Here is a 13,238-nt window from a genome sequence, read left to right on the forward strand (position 1 = left end):
CTACCTTGAAAGGTAACATGATAAAATTGTACATTAATGTTGCTGTTACCATTACTAGAAACAAACAAAAAATTATATGTTTATAAAATTTTGTAGAGTTATTATTTATTAAAGCTAATACAGGTTACACTTGAATATTGTGGCTGTTGGGGTGTCAAACCTGCACAGTTGAAAAATTTGTGTGTAACTTTTGACTCCCCTTGGTATCTCTGGGATTGGTCCCAGATCACCCCCGCATTCCCATCCCATGTTGATTCCAAAATCACAGATCCTCAAATCCCTTGTATAAAATGGCATCAAACAACGCATATATTTGGCCCTTTGTGTCTGTGGACTCCCAACAGTGAATCCAAAACAGTACCGATGTTTATGGATACTAAGTGGACTCTCACAGTTAAAACTTGTCTTGTTTAAGGGTCGACTGTAATTTAATGAAAAGACTAATATTTGGCATAGATTGATAGATGGATTATTCTAGAATGATGTTCTAAGCTTTTCAAATAAAAACATCAGGAATTTAACTGTTTTGTGAATTTCTATGTTCTGGTTGTTTATACCTGGTTTTTTTTTTTTTTTTTTTTTTTGGTTTTGACCATTTTTAAGATATGAGGCTCTGCTATTCAGCATATAGACACAGCTTCCATATTGGATATAGAATCAAAATATATACTTTAATAAATATACTTAGGAGAGGGAGGGAAGAAGGGAATGAAAGAGAGTTATGGTTAATATTATTTTTGCATTATTTTAGTGTACCAGGACCATAGAATAAATGATGGATTTGTTTGTTTTTCAGATATGAGGATCAATGATGCAGACTGCTGGGTTCGATGAAGCTGGGCATTTATAACTAGATTCATTAAGGAATACAAAGAAAATATTTAAAGGGATCAATAATGGTGTCTTCTGGTTGCAGAATGCGAAGTCTGTGGTTTATCATTATAATCAGCTTCTTAGCGAACACAGAAGGTAGGATGGAGTTCAAATTTTTTTTTTCACATTCAGGAGCCTGAAACTATGCAATCTTATTTATGTAGAAGTGGCCAGAGAGTATTATTTTATTATTTTAGAAATAGGTGTTAAAATGATTTTGTGAATGTTTATTTTAATTACACAGCTTTGTGTTATAGAAAGTGCTAGAAGTCTGAATTTATATTTTATATAAATTTATAAATATAATTGTTAATAATCCTTAGATAAGTAAATGAAAACTTTGTTTTGGTTTAGTATTTCACATTTATTGACTAAATTTATTCCAGTAAAATTGCTGCTTTTGGGGTAACTCTCTCACTAAACCTTAAGTTTTGTCTGTTTCTTGTGTATGGTCCTAATTCTAAAACTACTAAATCAAATTTTGCACATCCTCTGGAAAACATTTTTTGTAATTCTTCCATTTTAATGTCACCTATATCTTGATGACAGATCTGATTTTTAAAGAATTACATATACTTTTAAGGCTTAATGAAATAATTGGAACCATCACTTATCAATTAATATATGGATTTCCTGGTATCCATTATTTCTATAAACATGATTTTTCCTGGTGAAAATAACACCCTTCCAGGTCCTTTTTACAGAGCAGGTCAGAAGTTAACATGGAGCTAAGATGTGTTAAGTTTATAGCTAGTTGATAGTGGTAGCTGTATTTGGCACGAAAATTCCTTAATCTTGTAAAATTGTAAAGAATACAATGTATCTCTGAGAAATATATGTAAAATATAATGGATAATTTTGGTCCAAATTAAATGTTTTTGAAGGAAATATTTTAGAATTTTTAAATTGGCTTTATATGTATTTGTAAGTGATCACATTTATACATATTAATAAAATGATAGGTGGAGAAAAAGAGGCATACTGTCACCTAATAGATAGAAGTAAGCTTATTATTCCAATGTATTTATAATAAGCTTTAACATGCTAACATTTTAATTTTGCAAAAAGGATTTTATTTGAATTTCTTGTTCCAAAATTGTTTTATTATTTTCTCCTTGCCTTCAAAGTTCCCTACTTTCAGTATGTTGACATAACTTAATAATACAATTTAAATAAATAACACATTTAGGAATATTTTAAAATCAGAATTTCTATAATCAGAAAGTAAATAATGCTCACTTGTAGTTTAGTCACATATGAAAATTGCAAATAGGTTAACATTTTGTTTTCAGAAGATATTACTTTTTGCATCAAAATTGAAAGATACATGAAATCAAACATTAAAATTAATATGTCTGAAGAGTACTGTAATGACAAGCAATGAGTAGAAACAGTTTATAATAAGAATCTCTGGCTTGGATCATAAAAATCTTGTATGTATTCTATAATTTCGTGTCTTTTTTTGGGGGAGCGGTAACTAACTGAATTCCTGCTGTTATGTTTGAACGATTTTATACATTTAGGGAAGATAATGAAAAATTTTTCAGTCAATGTAGGAGACCGCTTTGCTGGCACAGTAGCTTAACTCAGCAGGGTGCTAGCAAACAGAGACTTTTTCCACGAGATACTGCAGTGTTATTTCTAGTGTCATCTATCAGGTCAGGATTCATATCTGCTGTTAAGAGAAATTTCATTTTTGGCGCATCAGGCAAGGGGTATTGCTTCTGAAGCAGTTCCCTCCTACGGTAACAAGAACCTGGGACAAACACACACTGCGAGTTGTGGGAGTGTACACAGTTAATGCACAGTTAGAACACTGACCCAGAGTCATGTGGTTTTGTCTCAGAAAAGTTATACGTGACATGATAGTACCTATATTGCCAGAAAGCAGATGATGCTCTAGGAACACCTATAGAGAAAACCAGTCAGAGTTGTATGAGGGCACAGGCAAGAGGATATAAATTTAATGATTCAACCATTAAATGTCTTCAGTGTCCTTAAATGATTGTTACTTTTGTGTCGGTACTTAGATCCTTACAGATCAACTCAAACACGTTTTCTTGGGTGGTTTCCTCCCTCCTTCCTCATTTTAGTGAGTGACTGAATTGAGTCAGGTGTCTAGGAGTCAAAAATGCACAGGCACAGTTTCTGCTCTTGAGCCCCTGTCTTGTGTGCGGCAGGGGTGGAAACCTCAAACATGTATTGGGGCCAAGCAGGCAGAGTAGCTGTAGTTGCAGGCCAGTGGAGGTCTGCAGTGGGCAGGAAAGTGCTTGCTGGGAGAACCATGATTACCATTTATTTTAGCCTGGTTTTGCCAGTTTTCTGGCTTTGGAATACAAAGCAGACATTAGGTTTTTAGGGAATAGTAACTAATCAAGTTCATAAAACAAAACAAGCCTTTGTATTGTATTCAGCTCTGAACCCTGCCTTCCTTTTTAAAACTTTCTTTTCTCCTGTTTACAGTAGTGTTTTACTTTAGTATGATTTTAAAGGTGTAATGTGATTTTGGATTTATATTACATCTATACATATGAGAGATAAATTTCTACATTTGCAAGAAGGACTTATGTGTTCTATGTTCATATGAACATAAGTATATCATGTTTTGTGTGCATATAAGAGCAAACCACTAAGCGTTTTTATAAGTTTTACTATGGTAAAAGCTGATTGCATATATGAAGGTCTAATTGTTAAAATTAGCTCATCTCCCTCTCTCTCTTTCAATTAGTATTTAAGAATCAAGTCTTACCTACTAAAATTGACTTGATTTTGGAAAAAATAGGAACGGTGTTTTATTTATTCTTAAAGTCTCTTCTCCCTGTGTATTTTTTAAATTATATTTAGAATTTCCAAATAAAAAATGATTATAAAAGACCAGACTTCAAAATATTCCTATAGAACTAACCTCAAGGCCTTCAAAAATCAGTTTTGTTGAGAAACTGGTATGTTTTGATTTTTTTTTTTTTTGACTGATTTTTATAAGCATAGTAACCCACAGTGGAATCATGTATCAGTAAGTAGGAAAGTAAATTGAATTTGTGTGTCCTAGAGAATTAAATTATGGTATATAATGGAGCTCTGGAAAATATAAGTCAGACATATGAAGGCTTGCTCAAGTGACAAGTTACAAATAATAGCAGTTCTTCAGCAAAGTCAGTGATACGGATTTCAGGTTGAATTTTTTATGCAGTGTGTACGTGATTAGATTTCTTCAGTCACAATTTTAGTTAATTAACTCAAATTACATTTTGCTTATTCTTATTTCAAGAAAAATATTATGCGAGGTATAAATGCCAGATATTCCAGATAGAGCTGTACATATTTATTTTATATACATCAAGAAAATTTTAGAACATATCTGTAGAAATTGTATCATACTAGTTTTCAATTTATTTTTAAATTATTTAACCACAGTTCACAATGCCTTTTTTGTAAATGATATCTTACTGAAAAAGAGTTTTTGGTTGTGAGGTCTTCTTGCTCTCTGTGTGGCCGAGAAAAGTAGATAGGGGTTAAATACAAATTAGAAAAACTTTTTGGCATATAAAGATTTCCCTCAGAGTGATCTATAATTTAGTGGAAGGAATAGTAGGTTTGTTCTCCAAGGTTAAACTTAAGAAGGATTAAAATAATTCAGACCTATATCCATTCATCGTTTTTCCTTCAATCTTTTATTAACACATACAATGAAATGTATAAAATTTATATTTACACACACACACACACACACTCACACAGTATGCACAGTACATCAGCCTGTGAGCTTCCTAGGGATCTTTTTATTTTTCTTTTTGGTTCATTGATTTGGTCAAGTTCCGAGAATAATGCCCAGTTTGTAGTAAGCACTCATTCCACATCCATCACATACAGTACATCAGCCTGTGAGCTTCCTAGGGATCTTTTTATTTTTCTTTTTGGTTCATTGATTTGGTCAAGTTCCGAGAATAATGCCCAGTTTGTAGTAAGCACTCATTCCACATCCATCACATAAGTAGCATAAATCTTTGGAGAGGGTCATGGTTTAAGTCGTTAAGAGAGGGGACAATATACAGTCATGAACAAGGTGGTAAGTGCATTGATGATGCTATTCACAGAGGTATTGAGGGGAAGTGTTGTTGAGTTGTGTGGGTGTATGTCAGGAAGTAATGATGCTTCAGCTGACTCTCAGTAGGAGCTGAGTAGGCCAGGTAAACGCAGTGGTGAACATGGTTGTGGAGGAAAAAGTCACTGCAGAGAAAACAGCATGGATATGAAATGAACTATTACAGTGGTTCTCAAAGTATAGGAGCGGCAGAACCCAAGCATTTACATTTCTGACAGACTTCTGGGGACACTGGTGTTGCTCAGAATCACACTTAATGAGCACTGTGGTGTTAATGAATGTGGGTGGATGAAGTGTGGGATTAGGCGTTCATGAGTTTGGTATAAAGTTACTTTTTAAAAAGTTTTTATTTTTGAAAGAATATGGTTTAATTCATTGTGATTCAGAAGTTGTAACTGGTTGTTTACTGGGAGTTACTATCTGTAATTTTTCATATGGCTTTTATTATACTCCGTTGAAGCACCTTGGGTATAATTTCAGGCTTCAAAAGGAAGTATTTTGTTACTGTTTTTTGACAGCAAACTAAGAAAGAAAACAATTTGGAAATCTGCCTCCAGATTGGAAAAACAGAACATATTTTCTGTTAAGGGGAAATGTGACATTTTCAGAACTCCTAAACCCTTGCTTCAGTTTGTCTCTTTTCATTGTGATAACCTTGTTCTTTTTCTTGTTTGGAAAAACTACATGGCTATTGCTATGATAATGCTGAATTAACTTACTGTAGGGACTCTAGATTTCCCAGGTTAGCAGAATTGACTATTTTTGTTCATTTCAGTGTATTTGATTAGTTGAAAGCCAGGAGGTAAATTTTCAGCAAGGTGCATGGGGATTTGGTCGTATGACTCCTCTTAAACTTAATGGAAGTTACAACTCCCATTAAATTAATAGGAATTATACAGCATATCTGTGTTTGCTGCATAGCAAATGTAACCTTATTTTTTAAATTCACAAATTATGTAAATTAACATTGGATTAAAATAATGTATTGTTAAAAAATGATTTTCTTTATATTCTTAGTGCAGATCAGTATGATTTTGCTTCATTAAGAGAGTACCTAACTACATTGCTCTTAGGACACTTTAAATATTCCTTATTGTATTGTATGAGTGTAAAGTGATTTGACTGCAGCAATTTTCTTCTGCATTGTTGCGATGTAATTCAGTTTTAAAAATACATATTAATGCCATTTATTAATTATATGATGTTGTTTATCTTGTAAATGCCAAATGCCTTGTAAGACCAGGATTCCAAAGCAAGGTATACTGTTCTGAATGTGACTCAAATTGAAAAAAAAGTAAGACTAAATAGGATACACTGGCATTATTTAAAAAGTTAATTTGGAGTATACTTCGGTCATCTTATTTATCGACATTCAGTGTCAGAATATGTCCTATTTCATATGAAGATCAAGTTTCAGTGCCTGATTGTCAGTTTTTTCTTTACATTTTCCTCCCACTTTCTGTTTCATCCTCTGGTGCTTTTTTGTCAGTATTAGGAAAGGTTTGTTTATTCATAATCTCTTGATTCACCAATAGACCTGATTGGTGGTGAAGTATTTTAAACCAGTGTGTCATACAGAACAGTCACTCCACATACCTTAATAACATTGTATTGCTTGATTGTTAAATTTTGGCAAACCTTTATTGTGTGACAGAAAACACTATCAAATGTTTAATAAATAAATCTGTTACTATGAAAAAAATAATTTGCTAAAAGTAAAGAGGTTATAAACTTACTATACAAGAGGAAATTGTTGAAATACTGATTTTATATTTGTATTTGGCATTTATCACAGTCATTGTTATATTTTGAAAGAATCAATAGTGTACTAATGGTAGCTTAATTAAAAGCACAGGAAGCACGTAAAGCACCTTAAGTTTTGCTAAACGGTAATTGTGTTAATTACTCACTGAGTGCTTTCAATTTTCATGAATCTCTTGCTTAATTTTTTGAATTCACACACGTTTTCTCTTTTATGAGCTATATATTTAGGTTGTGGTATTAGTGAGTAAGATAATACAAATGATTGAGCACATCTGAGTATTAATGTTGCACTGCTGTGTCTCAAAGAACTGATTTATCTGCCACATTACTGAGGGAGTGTCTTAGTGAAACATATGCTTGGTACCCCATGGTACTCTTTTATTTTCTCTTCACCTCCAGCATGACAGAGAATGACATATGACAGCCGTGCAGTACACATGTATTAGACATCAATGTGGATTAGTGAATATCTCATGACATCTTTCAACCCCATTCTTGAACTCCTTTTGTCAACTTGACAGAAGTGATTCCAGGAGAATACCTAGCCCCAGCCCTGGGATCTCTTGGCTAAAATGTAAGGCTGAGAAGGGAATTCCATATCAGAGCTTCAGGAAGCAAAAACATTTATAATCCCTCCTTATCAGCATGGGACTCTGCTGTGTTTGACTTTTATGTCTGCCATTATTTTTGCTTTGAGGGCTTATTTTTCTTGAAAGTTTTTTTTACCCCTTTTGATTTTGAATGTAGTACATTCCCATGAAAGAAGATAAATAAGAAAAATTAAGGTAAGAATTTTAAATTGTTCATAATTCTAGGACCTTGATGTAACCGCGACACATTTCCTTTTTGTTTCTAACACACATATTTGATATTACGGATAAAATTCATATGTATAAAAGAAAATTAGGTTTTTCATCTCCATATACTTTTATATTCTGATTTATCACTTTATATTATCATAGCTTGTATTATGTCATTATATATATAGATAATAGCTTTTAACAGCTGTGTAGTAATGTATCATGTATATGTCAAAAAAAATATCTTACTCCCTCTACTCATTGGCCATTTGAACATAATTTCTTTCAAGTATATGTAAAATGAATGTGTTATAAATATTTCCTTTTTTACCTGGTTGTTTCCTGAGACTAGAATTCTGTAACTCTGGTTCATTATATCAAGACACATGGGCAGATTCAACTGGTTTTTCTGAAGATTTATACCAGTGTTCATTTTGATTACCAGTGTTGTGAAAGCATCAATCAACATACTTTACCAGCATTGACTTTAAATTTTTAAAGGAATTTACACTTTCATATGTGAAATGAGTGTCTTATTGTAATTTGGAGGCTAATTAGTGAGGACAAAAACATTTTTTGGGTTTACTTATTAGCCATAATTTTGATATGAGTTTTTGTTAACTGTGACAGTTTTTCTGTTTATGTTGTTCCAGATTTTCTTACTTTTTAAAACTCTTTGATATCTTTAGGTCAGTTTTATTATGACAAATGCATTTGCCTTTTAATTTAATTCATATTGCTTAATTTTTTAATGAAAATTGCAAATGGAAGAGAGGATTTTGTGAAGTAGCACTAATCACAAATTTAAATTAATAATATTTTACTTTGCTGTATTTACCTCTTTTTATAATCACAAATTTAAGTTAATAATATTTTACTTTGCTGTATTTACCTCTTTTTATTTCTATACTTTGTGATGGATAGTGATTTTCTTTTGTGAGATCTTTTATTATATATTTATGCATGAAAGTCTTTGTCTTGAGAGTAAAATATATTCATTCACTTGCATTTTCCTGTATGATCTAAATATTTTTATTTATGTTTTTCATCCATTATGAATTAACTTTTTTTAAAGGTGAGAGTTAAGGTCTCTGTTAACTTAAAATTTTAAGTGAACTAATATTAAATCATTGGGTATGAATCAGGTTTTAACTTACAAAGTAGATGAAGTTGGGATATACTCACGTTAAAAGTGGGTAATGGACAACAGTTAAAAAAAGAAAAAAACAGACATGAACACTATATATATATATATATATATATATATATATATAATGGATGAAAATGTCACTGTTCTGATGTCAATATTGGTGTCTACTAAAATGATTTCTTTCTGCATCTATTCTATTTAATAAAGTTTATTTTTAAAGGATAATCTTTGTTGTTAGGCAAAAATTTCTCAAAAAATAGGGTTCAGATAAAGCAGTTTAGTTTTGTATATGGTTTAATTTGAAAAAGAGATTAATATTTATTTTGCTGTTAATTTGCAGAACACTTTTTTACTATTGCTCTGTACCTATCTCTTTGTATCTAACTGGTGTGTGTTCCTTGTGTTTTATTAATCATTAGTACTCCCTCTCGTTCCCTTATTCATCTTTCTACCTTTGTAGTAAATCTAAATCAGGTGGTAGATATGCCTAATATTAAATTCAGGTCTTGATTAAAGGTTATATATTTGTGAGAATCAGGGACTTCACACAGTAGAAAGAGGGACAGGGGCTTTGCTGGTGGCAGTGAGAGAGCTATCTGCTGGATTTTAAAGGACTCACTTGTGTATATAGCAGAATGCTGTGATTAGGGGATTGATGGTGGCAGGTGACTCAAAAGTTGGTAAGTCAAGTGAACGAGACAGGTGGTGAAGGTTAAGTGCATTTTGTGGCTGAAAGACAGTACTTTTTATAGTTTTCTTTTTTGTTGGTTTGTAGTAGGTATGTCAGATACCTGAATTTGTTTCCAGGCAGAAAGAAAAGAAATGGGGTCCTGTGCAAGGAGAGGAAGTCTCATACAGGAAGAGAGAATGGATATGATGATACTGGGAGAGGAAGATTCAGAAAGGGATGTGTACAGAAACAGAAGACATTTAAGGGAGGTCATGCGGATGTTTTTGATTTTATTTATCTAGAACAGCGCTCCTTAAAATTTAATGCATGTATAATGCACTTGGGAATCTTGTTAAAATGTATATTCTGATTCAGTGATCTGGGATGGGCCTCGAGAGGCTGCATTTCTAATAAGCTCCCAGGTGATGCTGAGGTTGTTGGTCTGTGAGAGGGCAGACCATATGTATATAAGGAGTTTTGGTGATTAAAGTACTTAGTGTAGAAAATTAGATTTTGCATGACAGTGATTTCTACCATTGCAGATCGAGGTTTGTTTCTAATCTTAACACAGTTGAAATGTAGACATAACATCACTTTCAGTTTTATAATTAGTTTTATTTTAAAAAGGAGCTAAGCTATCTTGAAACGTTATGAACCTTTATATGTTTTGTTACACTTCTAATCCTAATTTTTATGCTTCTTATTGACCTTTTTAAAATTTGTTTTGAAAAATTCTTGAGTAACAGTGCAGCTTGACCCTTCCTTCTGATATTTTCCTCTATTCCCCTTTGATCTGTCCTACTTTTATTCTGTTATATGAAAACATAGTTCTTAATAGCATTTTACTACAAAATTTTTAATTCTTGGAGTAAACATATAAAATAAAGTAATGCAAAGTGTATATTATGTTTGTCTTAACCCACATAGAAAAAGTTTGTATTTTACTAATCTTTCAAAGTCAACATACTTAAAAGTCTAAGAATTGTTGTCATTTTCACTTAAATATTAATGCCCCGACATGATAGCACCGTAAAAGAGTATAGGATGGGAGTACTACTCAGGTGTAAACTAGTTATCTAAAAGCTGTTAAAGGTACTTTAATTGCTTAAGGTCATTGGTGATTTTTCTGCTTTGTAGCATTTTATGTAATAAAAGGTTTTCTTTTTAGTAGTAGAGATCATCTCCTACTACTTTTCCTATCAGAGATAAAGACAGATTACTGATATCATTTATTTTAGTTTTATGATCATACAAAGCTCAAATTACATGTATTTCTTCATGAAGTTCATAGATTCCTCAGCTTTTAAAGCCAAATAAAAAATGAGTAGAAATTTTTAAGCAGAGAGAATTCTGTATAGGTATCTTAGAGGTCAAAATATTTTTTGTTTTTATTTTTTGGTTGACCTGAAGAATTTTAGTCTGGGAGTCAGTACCTGGGGATTAGTTAGCCATGTAGAAGTTTTCAGTTTACAGATCAAGAAACTAAGACCTGCAAAGATTGCCTCTGTCCAGCTCTACTTACTGCCACTGCATTTTCCTTTCTGTACAACTGAATCCTTAGCCTTAAGTTGTTGATATATTTTCCTACCTAATGGTGATGACTGAAAAAGATAATTTATTTCATAGTTTTTAATATCATTACATTTCAAATTAACTATATTAGCATTGGCTTTATTTTGAAATATATAAAACATAAAATGAATCTTGGTAACTCTGCAACTTTCAAATAATATCCAGAAATTATACAGCCATAGACACATTTTTAAAAAAAATCACAATTTCTCTTTGAAAGTATAGTTGCTTAGAATGATTTAACTATCAGAACACTGAAAAATTGAAATATTACAAAAATACTTCTAGTTTTTACTATATTTAGTTTATCAGTTCACACTCATTAGCATTAATCATTAAAATAGTTAAAGGCATGCTTTCATATCCCCTTTTTCAGGTATGGGCTTTAGATATTATCTTTTCCCTTTTGTTTGCTTACAACAGGAAGCTCCTTTAATCCTTTGCTTTGTTTTAGAGTTTAGGCAAATAGGGACTATCCCTGTTAGCTTTTAAAAGGTTTTACTTTTGTTGAATTAATGGCACTCACTGTGGATTCTGTGATCCTGCTTTATTTACCAGAAAGCTTGCCTTTGAGAGCTGTCATTCCATTCTTTTAACTGTGTTGTTAATTGACTGAGAGCAAAGATTGAGTGGAAAAAACCTTTAGTGACAAAAACCGAATATAGGGGTGACTCCAATCTAAAGGCTGATGAATCTTTGTTTCTTGATTCCATTTCTATTGTACTAAAGTAATAAGTACAGATGAAAAGAACAAAGTACATTTAAAAGCATTCAGAAATGTTAAGCAACAATAAAACTCCATAACCATTTAAATGACAGCAGCTGACTATTTGAATTAACTTTGTGTTTGGCTTAATTTGGGGCCCTAATTATTCCTAACTTACGTGAGTAGATTTCAATTATAGTATCCTGCAGGGATTTGTAGCTAAGGCAACTAAAAGAATCATTTTACATAAAGTACTTCTGTTCAACTGATTAGGCAAGTTAAAACGTAATGATGTAAAATTGAAACCCTTCTGATTAAGATCCAAACAAATGTTTCTAGTAATTTTTTTTAAAAAATTAAAATAAGAATAATTTAAAATAATATTTTGGTTTTTGGTAAGATTGTCTTTATTGTGATACTGATAATGCATGCATCTCTCTCTCTATATATGTGTGTGTGTGTGTGTGTGTATATATATCGTCGGCAGCCGTCCGTCTCGAGAGACGATGGTGTAGCTTCTTAAGAGTCTATCTGCACCGCCCAGAATGGCTGTGCAGTCCGACTCGGGAGTGACACGGTATCTGTCTCCTCCCGTGTTGAATCGACATCTTGCGATGACGCTGGAGTGTCCTCTCCAGTGAAGCTGAAGCTACAGAGCCTGGGCAGCGTGATATGGAGGGTCTGCTGTTGCCCATGCAGCAGACCCCCCCTCTCTTCGCAGCTGAAGGGTCCAAGGGAAAGACGGAGTCAATACAGCTTGGCTTCAGGTGCGCCACAGGAGTTGCCGGTGTTGACTACAATGTCAAACCGCCTTAGGGACTCCGGCTCCGGATTTTCTGTCGGGGTTTACTCCCTTAGCCTTTCCCCTGAAGAGGTATGCCGCAAGGCAGCGGAGGTTTTTTGGAATCAGAGTTTTCCTTCTCTGATGTGCCCTGACTGGAAGATTGAACCAGCGACACTTAACTCGCAGGCCGACGCTCAATCCACTGAGCCATACCAGCCAGGGACTCACTCTCTCTCTCTCTCTCTCTCTCTCTCTCTCTCTCTCTTTATATATATATATATAATTAAAAGATTCCATGTTTTAGTAAAGTAATAAAACAGTATAAAGATATTTGTCACAGTGGGAACCTTTCTGAATTATATTTAACCACTTCATATGGTCCTCAGTATATATTTGACAACGTCAGATACATAGATTTAGAGGAGAAATAGAAATAACTTGAATTACTAGCACCTCTTTTGTATTTTGGAATGCATTTCAGTTGGACACAAATCAGAGACTGATTTTTAGATTTGAAATGCTATGTGCCAAGAAGGACACGGACACGTGATGTGGCTGACATGGTGCTACAGTTGGTAGACACTCCAGTATTTTAACTGGCTCTTCCTAAGTATTCTTTCTCCACACTCTGAGAGACCATAATAATTTTAAACACCTTTACCAGACTGAAATGTTGGTTATAAATGCTACTTTGGTTCCTTCCTAATATATCTATAGGAACAAAATATTTTTCAAAAAAGCATTTGCTGGTATTAATAAACCATTTTCAGACTTGACCATGCCATTTCACTGGAGTTCTATAGCTATTTAATAATAG

At 33.0% G+C, this 13,238-nt stretch overlaps 1 protein-coding gene across 7 annotated transcripts in view; it reads left to right on the forward strand.

Annotated features, from left to right (window-relative positions):
* ADGRL2 (adhesion G protein-coupled receptor L2) overlaps positions 1-13,238 on the forward strand; it is a 265,175-nt gene that overhangs the window by 113,403 nt on the left and 138,534 nt on the right. For all 7 annotated transcript variants that reach the window (XM_090269667.1, XM_090269668.1, XM_090269669.1 and 4 more), the window contains exon 3: positions 797-969. In XM_090269667.1, coding sequence (XP_090125793.1) covers positions 897-969 — 73 coding nt within the window. In that variant the 5' untranslated portion in view covers positions 797-896. The remainder of the gene's footprint in view (positions 1-796; positions 970-13,238) is intronic.

The sequence above is a fragment of the Furipterus horrens genome, unplaced genomic scaffold (genome assembly GCF_987537825.1).
Source record: "Furipterus horrens unplaced genomic scaffold, mFurHor1.1.pri manual_scaffold_3, whole genome shotgun sequence".
Lineage (NCBI taxonomy): Eukaryota > Metazoa > Chordata > Mammalia > Chiroptera > Furipteridae > Furipterus > Furipterus horrens.